We start from the raw sequence: 13335 nt of genomic DNA, 5'->3' as shown, positions 1-13335 counted from the left end.
GGGACTCAGCCCTCCCCCAGCAACCCTACAATAACAAACCAGCGTGCTGGGACTCAGCCCTCCCCCAGCAACCCTACAATAACAAACCAACATGCTGGCCCCCAGCCCTCCCCCAGCAACCCTACAATAACAAACCAGCGTGCTGGGACTCAGCCCTCCCCCAGCAACCCTACAATAACAAACCAGCGTGCTGGCCCCCAGCCCTCCCCCGAGCAACCCTACAATAACAAACCAGCGTGCTGGCCCCCAGCCCTCCCCCAGCAACCCTACAATAACAAACCAGCATGCTGGGACTCAGCCCTCCCCCAGAAACTCTACAATAACAAACCGACATGCTGGCCCCCAGCCCTCCCGCAGCAAGCCTACAATAACAAACCAGCGTGCTGGCCCCCGAGCAGCCCTCCCGAGACCAGGGCCACCCAGAGGGGGGGGCAAGTGGAACAATTTGCCCCAGACCCCACTGGGGCCCCCATGAGAATATAGTATTCTATAGTATTGCAACTTTTTTTTAATGGAAGGGGCCCCTGAAATGGCTTTGCCCCCGGCCCCCTGAATCCTCTGGGAAGCCCTGCCCAAGACGAGCGAGCACGCGCCCGACCGCGGAGGAAGGCCCGGCTGGCTGGGGGTCGGGCCGGGGCTGCTCACTCAGAGCAGCGAGCGGAGGAGGAACGAGGCCCCACCAGAACTCCCTGCAGGAGTCAGCGCTCCCGTTGCCGAACGCTGCAGGGGGACCCAGGTCCAGACGCCACTACGCAGGGCTGGCACGTCTGCGAGCTGCAGTTCTGTACGGAGCAGCACATGAAGCGCAGGCTGGTGTAAGGTGACCCCAGCAGCAGCATTATGATGTGCCAGGTGCAGAACGCCCGATTACAGCCTCTAAATTCATTTCACACTAATGCTATTAACAATAATCCACCCGTGCTGCCTGCTGTTGCCCAAAACAGTTAAAGGTGCAAATTTTCATGGCTCTGGCAGTCAAGGGCAGAGCCAGAGCTGCTGTCCACTTGCACGACGCCTGGCGAACAGCTCCACTGCGGGGCAGCTAATCCAGCCCCGACGAGGCTACGGCCCTGGGAACAGGGCTGGTCTCTAGTGCCTCTCTCACCTCCCTGTCCCAGGGGCTAATGCACAAAGCACTGGAGAATAACGCTGGGTAAACGCCTCCCTCCGCCTGGCAGCAGCTGGCCCACAGGGCTCAGGGGCTCCTTGGGTAGGGGGTTCCTGCAGCTCCTGGGCCGTCACTGCCCCCTGCCCCCGGACACCCACAGGCGGACTGTGGACAGGTAGCGGGAAGCAGAACCTAGCTCACTGCAGTCACGCGGATGACCTAGGAGCCCAGCACAGAGGCAGGGGACGGTGCCACGCCGGGAGCACAGGCTGGGGTGGTTCGGAGCCGGACGGAAGCCATGGGTGCAGGGGGCAGGTTCTTACGCTGTTGATCTTCATCTCGCCCCGCTCCTTGCCGGTGAACTGGCGCGTGAGCTGGTGCAGCACCGTCCGGCCCTGCCTGCGCGCCGCCCGCAGGTGGGAGCTCCCCGCCTTCTTGCTCCGGTGCTTCTCTGAAACAGGTGGAAAGCGGCTCAGGTAGTGCTCAGAGCTGGGGCAGGGGGCAGGCACCAGGTGTGCTGGGATGGGGCCCCATCCCAGCTGCCCCGCGTCTGGACACGGGGGCCGTCCTGGGAAGGCCCCCTCCCCCTTCTCATTCACACTCCTCACCACCTGAGTGAGCGACGACTATCCAGGGAGCATCCGGGCTGGCGGGTCCCTCAGGAAAGGGCCCGGCCTGGTTCCGAGCAGATGCCACCAGGACCACACTGGCTTGTCCCCTCCCCCCAGCCTGCTCCATGCCCCGACTCCACCCCCTGGCATTCTCCCCCCAGCCCCACTTGCTTCCTGCCCCCGGCCAGGGCGCACCATCTCTCCTGTCGCCCGGGTGGCTCTTGCCCCGGCTCTCCGTGATGTCCTTGAAGGAGACGAGGAAGAGAACCACCTCCCCCTTCTCGTTCTTGATGGGCACGATGTCCAGCAGGCACCAGAAGGCGGCTCCTGCGGGGAGGAGGGAAAGGAGCTGAGCCAGGAAACGCCCCCAAGGCCAGTGACCCCCACCGCCGCCGGGCAGGGCTAGTCAGCACCGCTCCCGTTATGAGACCGGGTTGGCGCACAACCCCCCCATCCCCACAGCCAGCAGGGACCCAACTCTGCAGCTTCAGCCGCAAAAGCAGGAGGCTCTAAGAAGTGAGTTACAGGAGTAACTCTAGGACCTGGTAGCAGTAGTAGGCTGTTATCCCCACATCAGCCAGCCACTAGAGAGGGCCACAGGACACACACTGAACCCATGGGGTTACGTGAAAGGCCTGGGGCGTTGGGAGCAGCTGCCTGGGCAGGATCAGACGTGCTGTTAAGCTAAGGGCCTGGAGCCGGCTCCTCTGCTCGGGGGACCCATGTAGTATATGGGCCGGGGCTGGCCCCTGGGAGTGCAGCGAGCCACGCGCCCGCTGCCCCACTCACCGCCCTTCTTGTAGAAGCAGACCTCAGTCTGGTACTCCTGCCTCCCATCCAGCACCTTCTCGATGCACTGCAGGACGGACTCGCTGGTCTCGGCCCCGTACAGGAAGCGACAGCTGCAGTTCTTCTGCATGACCTCGGTGCGGGCGAAGCCGGTGAGGTCGCAGAAGCCGTCAGAGCAGTAGACGATAGGGAAGCCGCGGTGAACCTGAGCGTTGGCCAGGATGAAGTTGCTGTCTGGAAAGAAGCAAACAGACCCCACCCCCCCAGGGCCAGGTTAGTGCTCTGGAGGGATCCTGGGAAGCATTTCCATTCTGAGCCTCCCCTCCCAGAGCCAGGGATAGAACCCAGGAGTCCTGGCTCCCAGCCCCACCCCCACTCAAACCCACTAGTCCCCACTCTCCTCCCAGAGCCAGGGATAGAACCCAGGAGTCCTGACTCCCAGGCCCTTCTGCTCTAACCACTAGACCCCCACCCCCTTCCCAGAGCTTGGGCTGGAACCCAGGAATTTCAGCTCCCAGCTCTCCCCTTCCTGCTCTAACAACTAGCAACGCCCCCATCCTTGCTAAGCCAGAAATAGAAGGAGTTTGTAAGTATATTAGGAACAACGAGAATCCTAACAATAGCATTGATCCATTACTAAATGGAAATGGTAGAATTCTCAGTAATAATGCAGCAAAGGCAGCGTGACGTTATGAGTGATATAATATCTCATTGAAAGGTGACAGGGCCAGAAAGAGTTAATTAACTCCCAGACTGACCTACCCATGGCCGAACTTTAGAGACTGGTTAGGAGGATCTGTAAATGAACAGAGCTTTGAAATGTAAGTCTGCACTGTTAGAGGTAGAAGGGGAGATGTTTGCTCAGGTCTTGTGATGAAAGTAAACAAGTCTTGTCTATTGCTATAGCTTTGATTCAAAGATCAAAAAAAGGAGTATTAACATTTAGGAAGGCACTTGAGGGAAATAGTATTATTGTCTCTATGTCTCTTTGAAGGTTGTGGTAACCTGTATGTGAACTGTTTAATGGATAAATTACCCTGTGCTAATTGCCAGGATGTTTGGGAGAAGGAGAATTAAGCCTGTTTTCTCAGGCCAAAAGGCTGCTGGAAATGTATAAGAACCCTGGGACACAATCCTGCTTCATCTCAGATCTGCTTTGGGTTTCAAGAGGGGGAACCTTAAGCCACAAGGATTGAGATCCCCAGTCATTGACTGGAGCCACCCTGAATATGGACATTGGACTGTAACCTATGGACTATTTCTAAAAGGACTTTTGGCAACTACAAGCTCATCTCTGCTATGTATCTGAACCTCAAGAATTGAATTCAAGTCTGTCTGTCTTTTAACCAACACTCTCTTTTCTTTTTTAACAAATTTTAGCTTAGTTAATAAGAATTGGCTATAAGCGTCTATTTTGGGTAAGATCTAAGTTATAATTGGACCTGGATATGTGGCTGATCCTTTGGGATTGGAAGAACCTTTTCTTTTATATGATGAGATAAGATTTTCAGTAATCAGCATCATATCTGACAGGTGTGTCTGGACCGAGGCCTGAGGATGGGCACTTTAAGGGAACTGCGTTGTTTGGACTCTGAGTAACCAGTGAGGTTCTACAGAAGGTGTTTTGGGCTGGCTTGGTAAATCTAAGTACTGGAATAACCACCAGCTTTTGGGGTTTGTCTGCCCTGTTCTGTTTGCAGTTCACGCTAATTGAGTGACCTCAGCTGGTTCCCACAGGCAGCATCGTCACAGACAGAAGCGTTAAATAAATATTTCTGTTCTGTATTTCGGGAAAAACCTATGATGTAGTCGTGTCATAAGATAACTCTCTTTCCATTCCACTAGCATCTCCGGAGGATGTTAAACAGCAGCTAATAAAGTCAGACATGTTTAAATCAGCAGGTCCAGATAACTTGCATCCAAGAGTTTTAAAAGAGCTGGCTGAGGAGCTTGCTTCCACTGGAGTCCCAAAGGTACCTGTTCTTGGCCCTACACTATTTAACATTTTTATCAACGACCTGGAAGAAAACATAAAATCACCACTGATAAAGTTTGCAGATGACACAAAAATTGGGGAGTGGTAAATAGCTAAGAGGACAGGTCACTGATACAGAGTGATAGATCACTTGGTAAACTGGGTGCTGGCAAACACTGTGTGTTTTAATATGGCCAAATGTCAACGTAGCCATGTCACGGAGTGTGGGGGAGTCAAGGCCCTGCACCCCTCTTCCTGAGATTCACCGTGACTCTCAGCCAGCCAGTAAAACGGAAGGTTTATTAGATGACAGGAACACAGTCCCAAGCAGAGCGTGTAGGTACAACCAGAACCCCTCAATCAAGTCCTTCTGGGGGGTTTAGGGAGCTTAGACCCCAGCTTGGGGTTCCCTGCGTTCCTCCACCCAGCCCAAGACTGAAAACAAAACCTCCTCCGGCAGCTCTCTGCCCCCTCCCCTCTGCTCCTCCTCTCCTTTGTTCAGTCTCCCGGGCAGAAGGTGTCACTTCTCCCAACCCCCCTCCTGGCTCAGGTTACAGCTCAGGTAGCTTCCTTCAAGGGAAGTCCTCCATCCCCAATGTAACTCCCCTGCAACATTCCCAGGACAAATCCGCCCTGCTCCCTGCTCCGTCACAAGCCAGCTAGGACCAAAGAATGCAGGCCACACTTACAGGATGGGGACTCTACCTCGGGAAGCAGAGACTCAAGATTTGGGAGCAGGGGGTGATAATCAGCTGAACGAGTTCCCAGTGTGACGCTGTGGCAAAAGAGCTAACACGACCGCTGCTGGAATCCTGGGTCCAGTTCTGGTACCCATAGTTCAGGAAGGAGGTTGATAAATCAAAGAGGGGTCAGAGAAGAGCAATGAAAATGATTAAAGTGTTAGAAAACCTACCTGACAGTGAGACTCAAGGAGCTCGATCTATTTCTCTTACCAACGAGCAGGTTAAGGGGTGATCTGATCACCGTCTGCAAGTACCTTCATGCAGGGCCGCCGAAAGCAGGTTCAGGCCCCGGTGAAAAAAAATTTTCGGGCCCCCCAGCAAGGGCGGACTGGCTAAACAGGGCCGATGAGGGGGGGGGGGGAAGCCGGGGAAGCCGGGTCCCGGGCCCCCTTCCGGACCGCCAGGCCCCAGTAAGGCGACGGGGGGCGGGGGGGAAGCCGGGCCCCAGGCCCCCTTCCAGACCGCCGGGCCCCGGTAATTTGTACCGGCTTCCCCCCCGTCTCGTTGGCCCTGCCTTCATGGCGAACAAATATTTAATCATGGGCTCCTCAATCTAGCAGAGAAAGGTATAAAGGATCCAGTGGCTGGAAGTGGAAGCTAGACAAATTCAGACTGGAATAAGGGGTAAGTTTTTAATGGTGAGAGTAATTAATCCTTGGAACAATTCACCAGGGGTCATGGTGGATCATTTAAAAATCAAGGCTGGCTGTTGATCTGCTCTAGGATTACTGTGGGGAAGGTCCCTGGCCTGGGTCACACAGGAGGTCAGACCAGCTGAGGACAACGGTCCCTTCCGGCCTTGGGATCGATGAACCTAGGATGCAGAGGGGGCAGTTGGGGCGAGGAAGGGCCAGGGCTAGGGGATGCGTCGTACATCACCAGCACTGGCCCTGCTCCTCTCCAGCCTCCGGAACCCCCCATGCCAAGCAGAGCCACGTCGCCAACCCCGGGGTGACCCCACGGAAAGTGCCCGGGAGTCACCCTGTGCAGCCACGTCCTGCTGCTATTCCTGAGGGCCCCTCCTCGCTTTGCCCACCCCCGCGCCCGTGACGGTGGCCAACGCGGGCTGCAGCCCCTCCTCCCGGCTGGGTGAGCTGGCTACGCCCTGCCCCTCGCCATTCAGTGGGAAGGCGAGCGCGGGAGCCCAGATATAGCTTCTGGCTCCCATCTTCACAGAGAAGTGGTGCCAAGCGAGCCGCACCTCCCCCTCGCCAGCTGGTGCCTCCACCCCCCGGCAGGGCTAAGGCAGCTTAACAGCAACAACAACAAACCCAGCCGGGGGCTGTGCCAGGGCTCCCCGCAGGCGCGACAGCCGGGGGCTTGCCATGGGCACAGGGCAAGCTGCGGGGAGATGAGCCCAGCGCCGAGTGCCTATCCCTGCCACGCCAGGCGTCCGCCCGCAGCAGGGTTAGCGTGAGGAGACACCAGTATCCTAAACGCAGGGTGCCCTGCAGGGTCCCAGAGGATGCTATAGGGTGGCAAGGTCGGATCATTAGCGTTTACCCTGGCACCACTGAGAACGAGCCCGTGCAATGCCTAAGTAGCGCTAGGCCGGGAGAGCCTTGCTCCTGGGCCCAAGGGGGCATGAACCAGCGCGGCCGAGCCCCTGGCCTCGCTGCTGCCAGCCGGCCCCATGCGACGGGCTGCTGGTGACTGGGTGGGAGTGCTGCCCGGCAGGGTCAGGAACGGCACCTTGCTGGCGGGCTCCCGGCCAGCGCAGACAGATGGCTTTGAGTGCAGTCAGCGGGGCCAGCCGGGCTGGTTTCCACCCGCCAAGGGCAGAGCGGTGGCCCCCTTCCCCCCACGGCCAGCGTGCACGTGGCTCGCAGGCTGCTGCCAGCCCAGCGGTGCCTTGGCTGTAGCCCTGCGGCCCAGGGGCTGTAAACCCAGCACCGGCACCATTCGACAGCACTTGTTTCCATGACAACAGGCAGCAATGGCACCCGCGGCCCGAGGGCAGGAGCAAGGACAGCTGAGGCCATGGCTGGAAAAAGCCCCAGCTCCTGGGCCGCCTGCCCCCGCCAGGGGAGGCCCCGGGGCCTCGCTGCTGCAGCTCAGAGCGGGAGGCATTGGGGAATCAACACCCAACGGCCATGGCGAGGTTCTTGGCTCCTGGGGCCGGGGTTGCTGGCTTGGCCGGGGCGGGGAATTAGTAGAGGCTCCACTCTCGGCAATGCAGGGTCCCCACCACGGCACAGCCGGGGCTCCTGCCCCATGCCCTGCTGCCCCCGCCTGTGCTGCCCAGGCACCAAAGGGGCCACCAGGGGGGCGGCATCACGCAGCAGGCCCGGGCCTGCTGCATGGGTGAGCCAGGGTTCATTTAGCACCAGGCCTCGCTGGGAGGAGCCCCCTTTCACGCCTCATTAAACCCATCAAAGCCACACTGAGGCCTGAAGCCGAGAGTCTCTCAAAGAGCCTCGCCAGCGGCGCATCGCCCTGGAAACGCAAACACAGCATCGCGGGGAGCCTCTCCCCACGCGGGCCCGGGGCGCCCTGCTCCTCGCCCCGGTGCAGGCCAGCTCCGCCGTCGCTCCGGGGGCAATGGCCCCACGTGTGTCTCCGTTCCCACTGCCCCTCCCTTCTCGGTGCCGCCTCCTGCCGACCGACCCATGCCGCGGCCCGGGACAGCGCACAGACCTGTGTGTGTACAGCCGGGGAGATGCTGCCGGGATGGCACCGGTAACACTGCAGCCCCTCAGGACTGAGGCTCTGGGGGTTTCTAATGTCTGAGCCCAGCGAAATGCCCCCGGCTAGCTGGCAAACTAAGCGCCAACACCCCATCGGTGGCAGGCAGTGCAGTGACTGGTGAGCGGGTGGGACATGAGCCAGGGCTGGCCCTGCCCTCAGCCGGCTGAAGGGGTCCGAGACCCTCTGCCAGGGCTCAAGGAGCAGAACCTGTCAGCACTTCCCAGCCCTGGCAGCCCTTAGAGGCAAATCTGCTTCCTCTCCAGAGGGGGTTAACCCTTTCCTGGACCCTGCAGGCAACTCCACTCCCTAGAACAGAGCCCAGGAGTCCTGGCTCCTTTCTCCTAACCCCAGTTGCAGCCTCTCCCCAGCGCTGCTGGGAGCTCAGGTCGTTATGCAAACATCTGGTGCGTGTGGCTGTGGTGGGGGAACAAAGCCCTGTGCTGCAGCACGCTGGGAGCCAAGTGGGGGATGGGCTTTGAAAATATCATTCCTGGGGGTGGGCAGGAGCCGTGTCATTGTCTGAAACATCTGGGCTGCGGGGACTGGCGGCTGCAGGGGAGCCAGGGCGCCCAGCCGGGCGGTAATTGCATGTGCCTTTATCTGTATTGTCTCTGCCCACTGGGCACAGCTGCGGTGACTGCTTGCTCTCGGCCCCCGGCCAGCCAGCTCCCAGGGCCCAAGCCGTGCCCCAGGGCCCGCCCCTCACCCAGACACAGCCCGTCCTCGCCAGCACAGCTCTCCCGCTGGCGCTGGGTACGCAGGGAGCGGCCATCTGCCATTGCCACACACCGTGCCAGCAGCTCACAGACTGGGGGTCGGGCTGCCTCTTCCTCCAACAGAATCACAGACATTAGGGGTCAGGCCCCAGCCCCTGGGGAGGATCCACCCTGGCCAGTTTTAAGCATCTGCCCCCTCCCTTGGGAGGCTCTTCTGCAGCCCTGTGGATCTCTCCATCTCTCCTGGGTACCTAAGAACACGCCCTGGGAACAGGAGAGTCCCCAGGGAAGTGACTGGTGGGTTGGAGGTGCTCCCTCTGGTGCCATTGGCATTATCTTCAGAGAGCCCCCTGCCCCAGCTGCACATTGGGACCCAGTCTGCCCCAGAGTCCAAGGGGCTCGGATCTGCCATGGCTGGGCCTGTCTCAGGTTATTAACGGCGGCACCAACCAGGGCTGCCTCCATCCCAAACGTACATCATCTCCCCACGTGAGCAAGGGGTTCCCCAAGTGCCGGGGCTGGGATCAGAGCAGGTTGAGGGGAGCTCCTTCGGGCAGCTCGGCCATCACCTGGCCCGCGGATTCAGCAGCTGGTGCTCAGACAAGCGACTGGCGGAGGAGTCCAGCCTTGCACAGCCAGCAGAAAAGTCCCCAGGCGGCCGTCTCTTCAGCAGAAAAGGGATCTTTGACAAAATGGGAATTTTCACCCAAAAATATCCACTTAAAAAAAATTGGGCAGATTTGTTTAAAAAAATGAAACTCTGAACGCTGAAGAAGTCCCAGCTTTTGGCAACTAGAAGACTTCAGGGGGTTCTTTTGACCAAAAAAACCAAATTTCCACAACAAACAAAAAAACCACCTGTTTTCAACTCAATTTTCTGCTGGGGAAAATTCAGCAGTTTGCCAGCAGCTGCTCTCTGGGGTGAGCGGCAGCCACCGGGCACGTGAGCAGCTGGCCTGCCCTTTCCCAAGCATGCCAGCACCATAAGCAGCCCTGGGCCGTTTGCTCCCTTCCCAGCTGCTCCCTGGTACTTCCTCCCCCTGTGGCTGGCCTGGGACGTGCTAACAGCACAAGCCAAACCAGACAACCCCCTATCCCAGCCGCCAGGCCGAGATGGGCTAACCAGCCACCTGTGGCTATCGGGAAACCACGTCCAGAGACCCTCTGGGATGAACCTTAGGATAGTCTGCTCGCCTGAGCAGTGCCTGCCTCACCATCTACACCGCTAGCCAGCCCCGAGTCAGCTGGGTGTCCGGTGTCTGTGCTCTGCCTGCGGTGAGCTGCGGAGGCCTGGGAGAAAATGCAGCCCCAGGCTGGGCTTAGCGTTGTTCCAAATGGACCCTTGACAAAGCCCCATTCCCCGCTCCACGTGGGCCGGGCCAGTGCTGAGCTGTGCGCTTGGAGGCCAATGGTAACTGTCCCTGGTGCTGAGTCTGGGACAAGCTGGCAACGCAGAGGAGAGGCACCAAATCCCTCCAGTCCATCAAGACAACAAAAGACTCGATGTGCCCTAATACAATACGTTCCGGTTGGACTCCTGAAATCCGGCCGTGCTCCCCTCTGGCCTGACCCAAACCATATTCCGTTTAATCCACACTTACATAATTCTGGGCACTGCTATGGCTCCGCAGTGGGGGGCTCAGTGCTCTAAGCCGCCCTGGTTATCTCCCCAGTGACTCAGGCTCCCTCGTGGGACAGCCTGTCAGGGAGAGGCCGGTGGCTCGCTCCCTGCACCAGGCAAAGGGGTTAGGACGGTTTCATTAGGAAAAGCTGTCAGGGGGCCCCAGGAAAAGGTAAATTAGTTTTCATTGATCTTTCTGGAAGTATTTAAATCGCAATCCTCTTAGGGTGAAAATCCCCACGTCTGCAATATGGCATTTTATTTACAAAACGCCACGCTTACTACACCTTCCCCCTGGGGGGGCAGCACTTTAAACAGGCTGTATTGTGAATGCCAGTGGGGGGGTTAATCCGAGCGAGGGCTCCGAACAGGCCAAGCTCTCCCAGGACAGGGGCAGATGAAGTCTGCGGAAGGTTTTTTGACACTTTCCACCAACTGACAGGTCAGCAGGAAGATATAAAGATACTTTTCCCTTCTCCGGGACGCACACAGATTGTGCACACCGTGGGTAGGAGTGAGCAGCGCGCTTGGAGAGAGATCCCAGCCCCCGCCTTCGCCAGGGGCTGTTACGCCAGTGTCCCCGCCTTAGACCTCGGGCGACGAATCTGTCACGGAGTCCGTGATTTTATGAGACCGCCATGACCCCTCGAAAATCCCAATAATTCAGCTCCAGATGTGGGGCTCGGGTTTCAGCCCCTGGCGACGGAGCTTGGGCAAAAATAAACCCATGATTTCTTGTTTATTGCCTGCGTCCTGTCCGTGACTTTTCATAAAAATACTCATGCCAAAATCGGAGCCTTATGGGCCCCTCCTGCCCAGGGAGCGAGACCTGGCAGGAGAGAGCGTTCCTGGCCACCATCACTGCTCCCTGGGGTGCTGTGGGGTGACACAGAATAGCCTCAGTGCTGGCCAGACACACCAAACCTTCTCACACCCCCAGGTGCCCCTCGGACACAGCCCATCTCCCACGGCAGCAGAGGGGAGCAGCGTTATTTGGAAATGACCAGTCATCTTTATAGTGGGGGCACAGGGATGGGCTGGGGATCAGCGTGGGGGGCCTGGCTGAGCTGGGGGGAGGCAGCCCCCATGAGCTGGGGATCCTTGAGCAGTCTCCCAGAAGCAGCAGGAAGGGGACATGCCTGGCAGCTCCCTGGATCCCAGGGCACTGATGAAGTCACCCCCTCCCCAACCCCCCTGGGTCTGCGGGGACCCAGCGCAGGCACTCACAGGGCCCCCCCTTCGCAGGGCCCGGGGCAGAGGGGGGGTCATTGCACTTGGTTCAACAATAGAAGACCAATCCCCAGCCCTGGGGTTGTGGGGGGGTCTGTGTGGCCAGGGATCCCTGCTACTGACCTTACCCCCCAGCTGCAGAAGGGGGTCACGCAGGGCAGCTGGCCTGGGGCTGAGGTCATGGATCCCTGGTATCGATACCTCCCCCCCACACAGACACACCCCACACGCAGTTCTGCTACTACCCAGAGCCTCGGGGAGGGGGGGAAGAAATAGCTGGGGGGGGGGGTGGCAGCTTCCTCCGGAGGGAACCCGGTCCCAGGGGAGGGGTCCCTCTAAGCCCGGCCCGGAGAGTCCAACCCTATTGTCCAGTAGGACCCCAGCCCTGCCCCAGCCCAGCCCCGGGGCGCAGGCGGGTTCCCCCCCCCAGCCCAGCCCAGCCCAGCCCTGCCGCGGCCGGCCCCGGGCCCCCCGGCTGCGCGGCGGAGACTCACGGCTGCCATCGAAGCGCGAGGCGATGGTGTCCAGGAACGTGTTCTGCGGGGCCAGCAACCCCTTCATCACCGGCATGGCCCCGCCGCCCGCCCGCCCGCTCCCCGGCCCGGCCCGCGGGCTGCAGCTCGGGCAGCGGGGCTCCAGCGGCAGGTGCAGCCCGTGCGCCGCCCCGCTCCGCCCCCCGCTAATCCCGGCCGGGCTGCTCGGCGCGGCCCCGCCCCGGGGGACCCTGCAGGCGGGGCGGGAAACCTGGGCCCAGGGATGTGCCGGGGGGGACCCTGCACCCAGGGACCGGGGGGGGGGGAGGACCCTGCACGCAGGGACTGTGCTGAGGGGGGATGGCTCTGAACCCAGGGACTGTGCGGGGGGGGGGGAGGGCTCTGCACCCAGGGACAGTGCGGGGGGGGGGGGAGCCTGCACCCAGGGACAGTGCGGGGGGGGACCCTGCACCCAGGGACAGTGCGGGGGGGGACCCTGCACGCAGGGACTGTGCTGAGGGGGGATGGCTCTGAACCCAGGGACTGTGCAGGTGGGAGGGGGGACCCTGACAGTGCGGGGGGGGGGAGGGCTCTGCACCCAGGGACCATGTGGGGGGGAGGCTCTGGGGTCGCTGCCCCAGCCTGAAGCGGGTTTTCCTTCCCACTGACCTGGCTGAGCGCACATCAGTGTGGAGCGGCGATGGGCCCAAGAGGGGCTGAGCCCCCCACCGGGTACATCCGCCCCAGGCTGACGCTGCAGCGCGTTGGCTGGTGGCGCTGAAATCTCAGCTCTGTGCCAGGGCTCCCTGCCAGCACCAGGTGCCACCGCTGCTTTCATTGACCTTCGGAAACTGGTTCAAGCAGCGCAGCCCCGGGGGGACGCTCAGGGGGCGGCTCTACGTTTTTTGCCGCCCCAAGCAAAAAAAATTTTGGCTGCCCCCCACCCCAGCCCTGGGCTCTCACCCCTCCCACCAGTGCCCTCCCCCACCTGCACCCCCTGCCACCCCAGCCCTGGGCTCTCCCCCCCGCCCGCACCCCTTGTCACCCCAGCCCTGGGCTCTGCACCCCCCCCCCACTGCCCTCCCCCACCCACACCCCCTGCCACCCCAACTCTGGGCTCTCTCTTCCCCCCCCCCCGCCTCCCCAGCCCTGGGCTCTCCACCCCACCAGCGCTGACTCCGCCCGCTCCCCCCTCGCCTCCAGCTGGTCCTGCGCTGGCAGGGTCGGGGTAAGCAGGGGCGCTCCCGGGCCACGCCTCAGCCCAGGGTCCCTCCAGCCAGGGCTCCCGCCTCCAGGGCCGGCCGGGACCCGGGAGGGCAGAGCCAGGGCCCGGTAGGGGGCTGTGGAGCTGGGGCAGGGTAGCCCCAGAGGGAGTAGAGCC

The 13335-nt window shown here is 60.6% G+C and overlaps 1 protein-coding gene across 1 annotated transcript in view; it reads right to left on the bottom strand.

Annotated features, from left to right (window-relative positions):
• The window catches only part of KCNH4 (potassium voltage-gated channel subfamily H member 4), a 29870-nt gene extending 17819 nt beyond the window's left edge, over positions 1 to 12051 (bottom strand). Inside the window, exons 1-4 of the mRNA XM_065422811.1 lie at positions 11976 to 12051; positions 2509 to 2742; positions 1860 to 2046; positions 1432 to 1546 (exon numbers count right to left, since the gene is read on the bottom strand). Of these exons, the coding sequence (XP_065278883.1) occupies positions 1432 to 1546; positions 1860 to 2046; positions 2509 to 2742; positions 11976 to 12051 (612 nt within the window). The remainder of the gene's footprint in view (positions 1 to 1431; positions 1547 to 1859; positions 2047 to 2508; positions 2743 to 11975) is intronic.
• Positions 12052 to 13335: the final 1284 nt, after the last annotated feature.

This window comes from Emys orbicularis, chromosome 25 (genome assembly GCF_028017835.1).
Source record: "Emys orbicularis isolate rEmyOrb1 chromosome 25, rEmyOrb1.hap1, whole genome shotgun sequence".
NCBI classification, from domain to species: domain Eukaryota; kingdom Metazoa; phylum Chordata; order Testudines; family Emydidae; genus Emys; species Emys orbicularis.
This window is presented reverse-complemented; position numbering and strand designations above follow the sequence as displayed.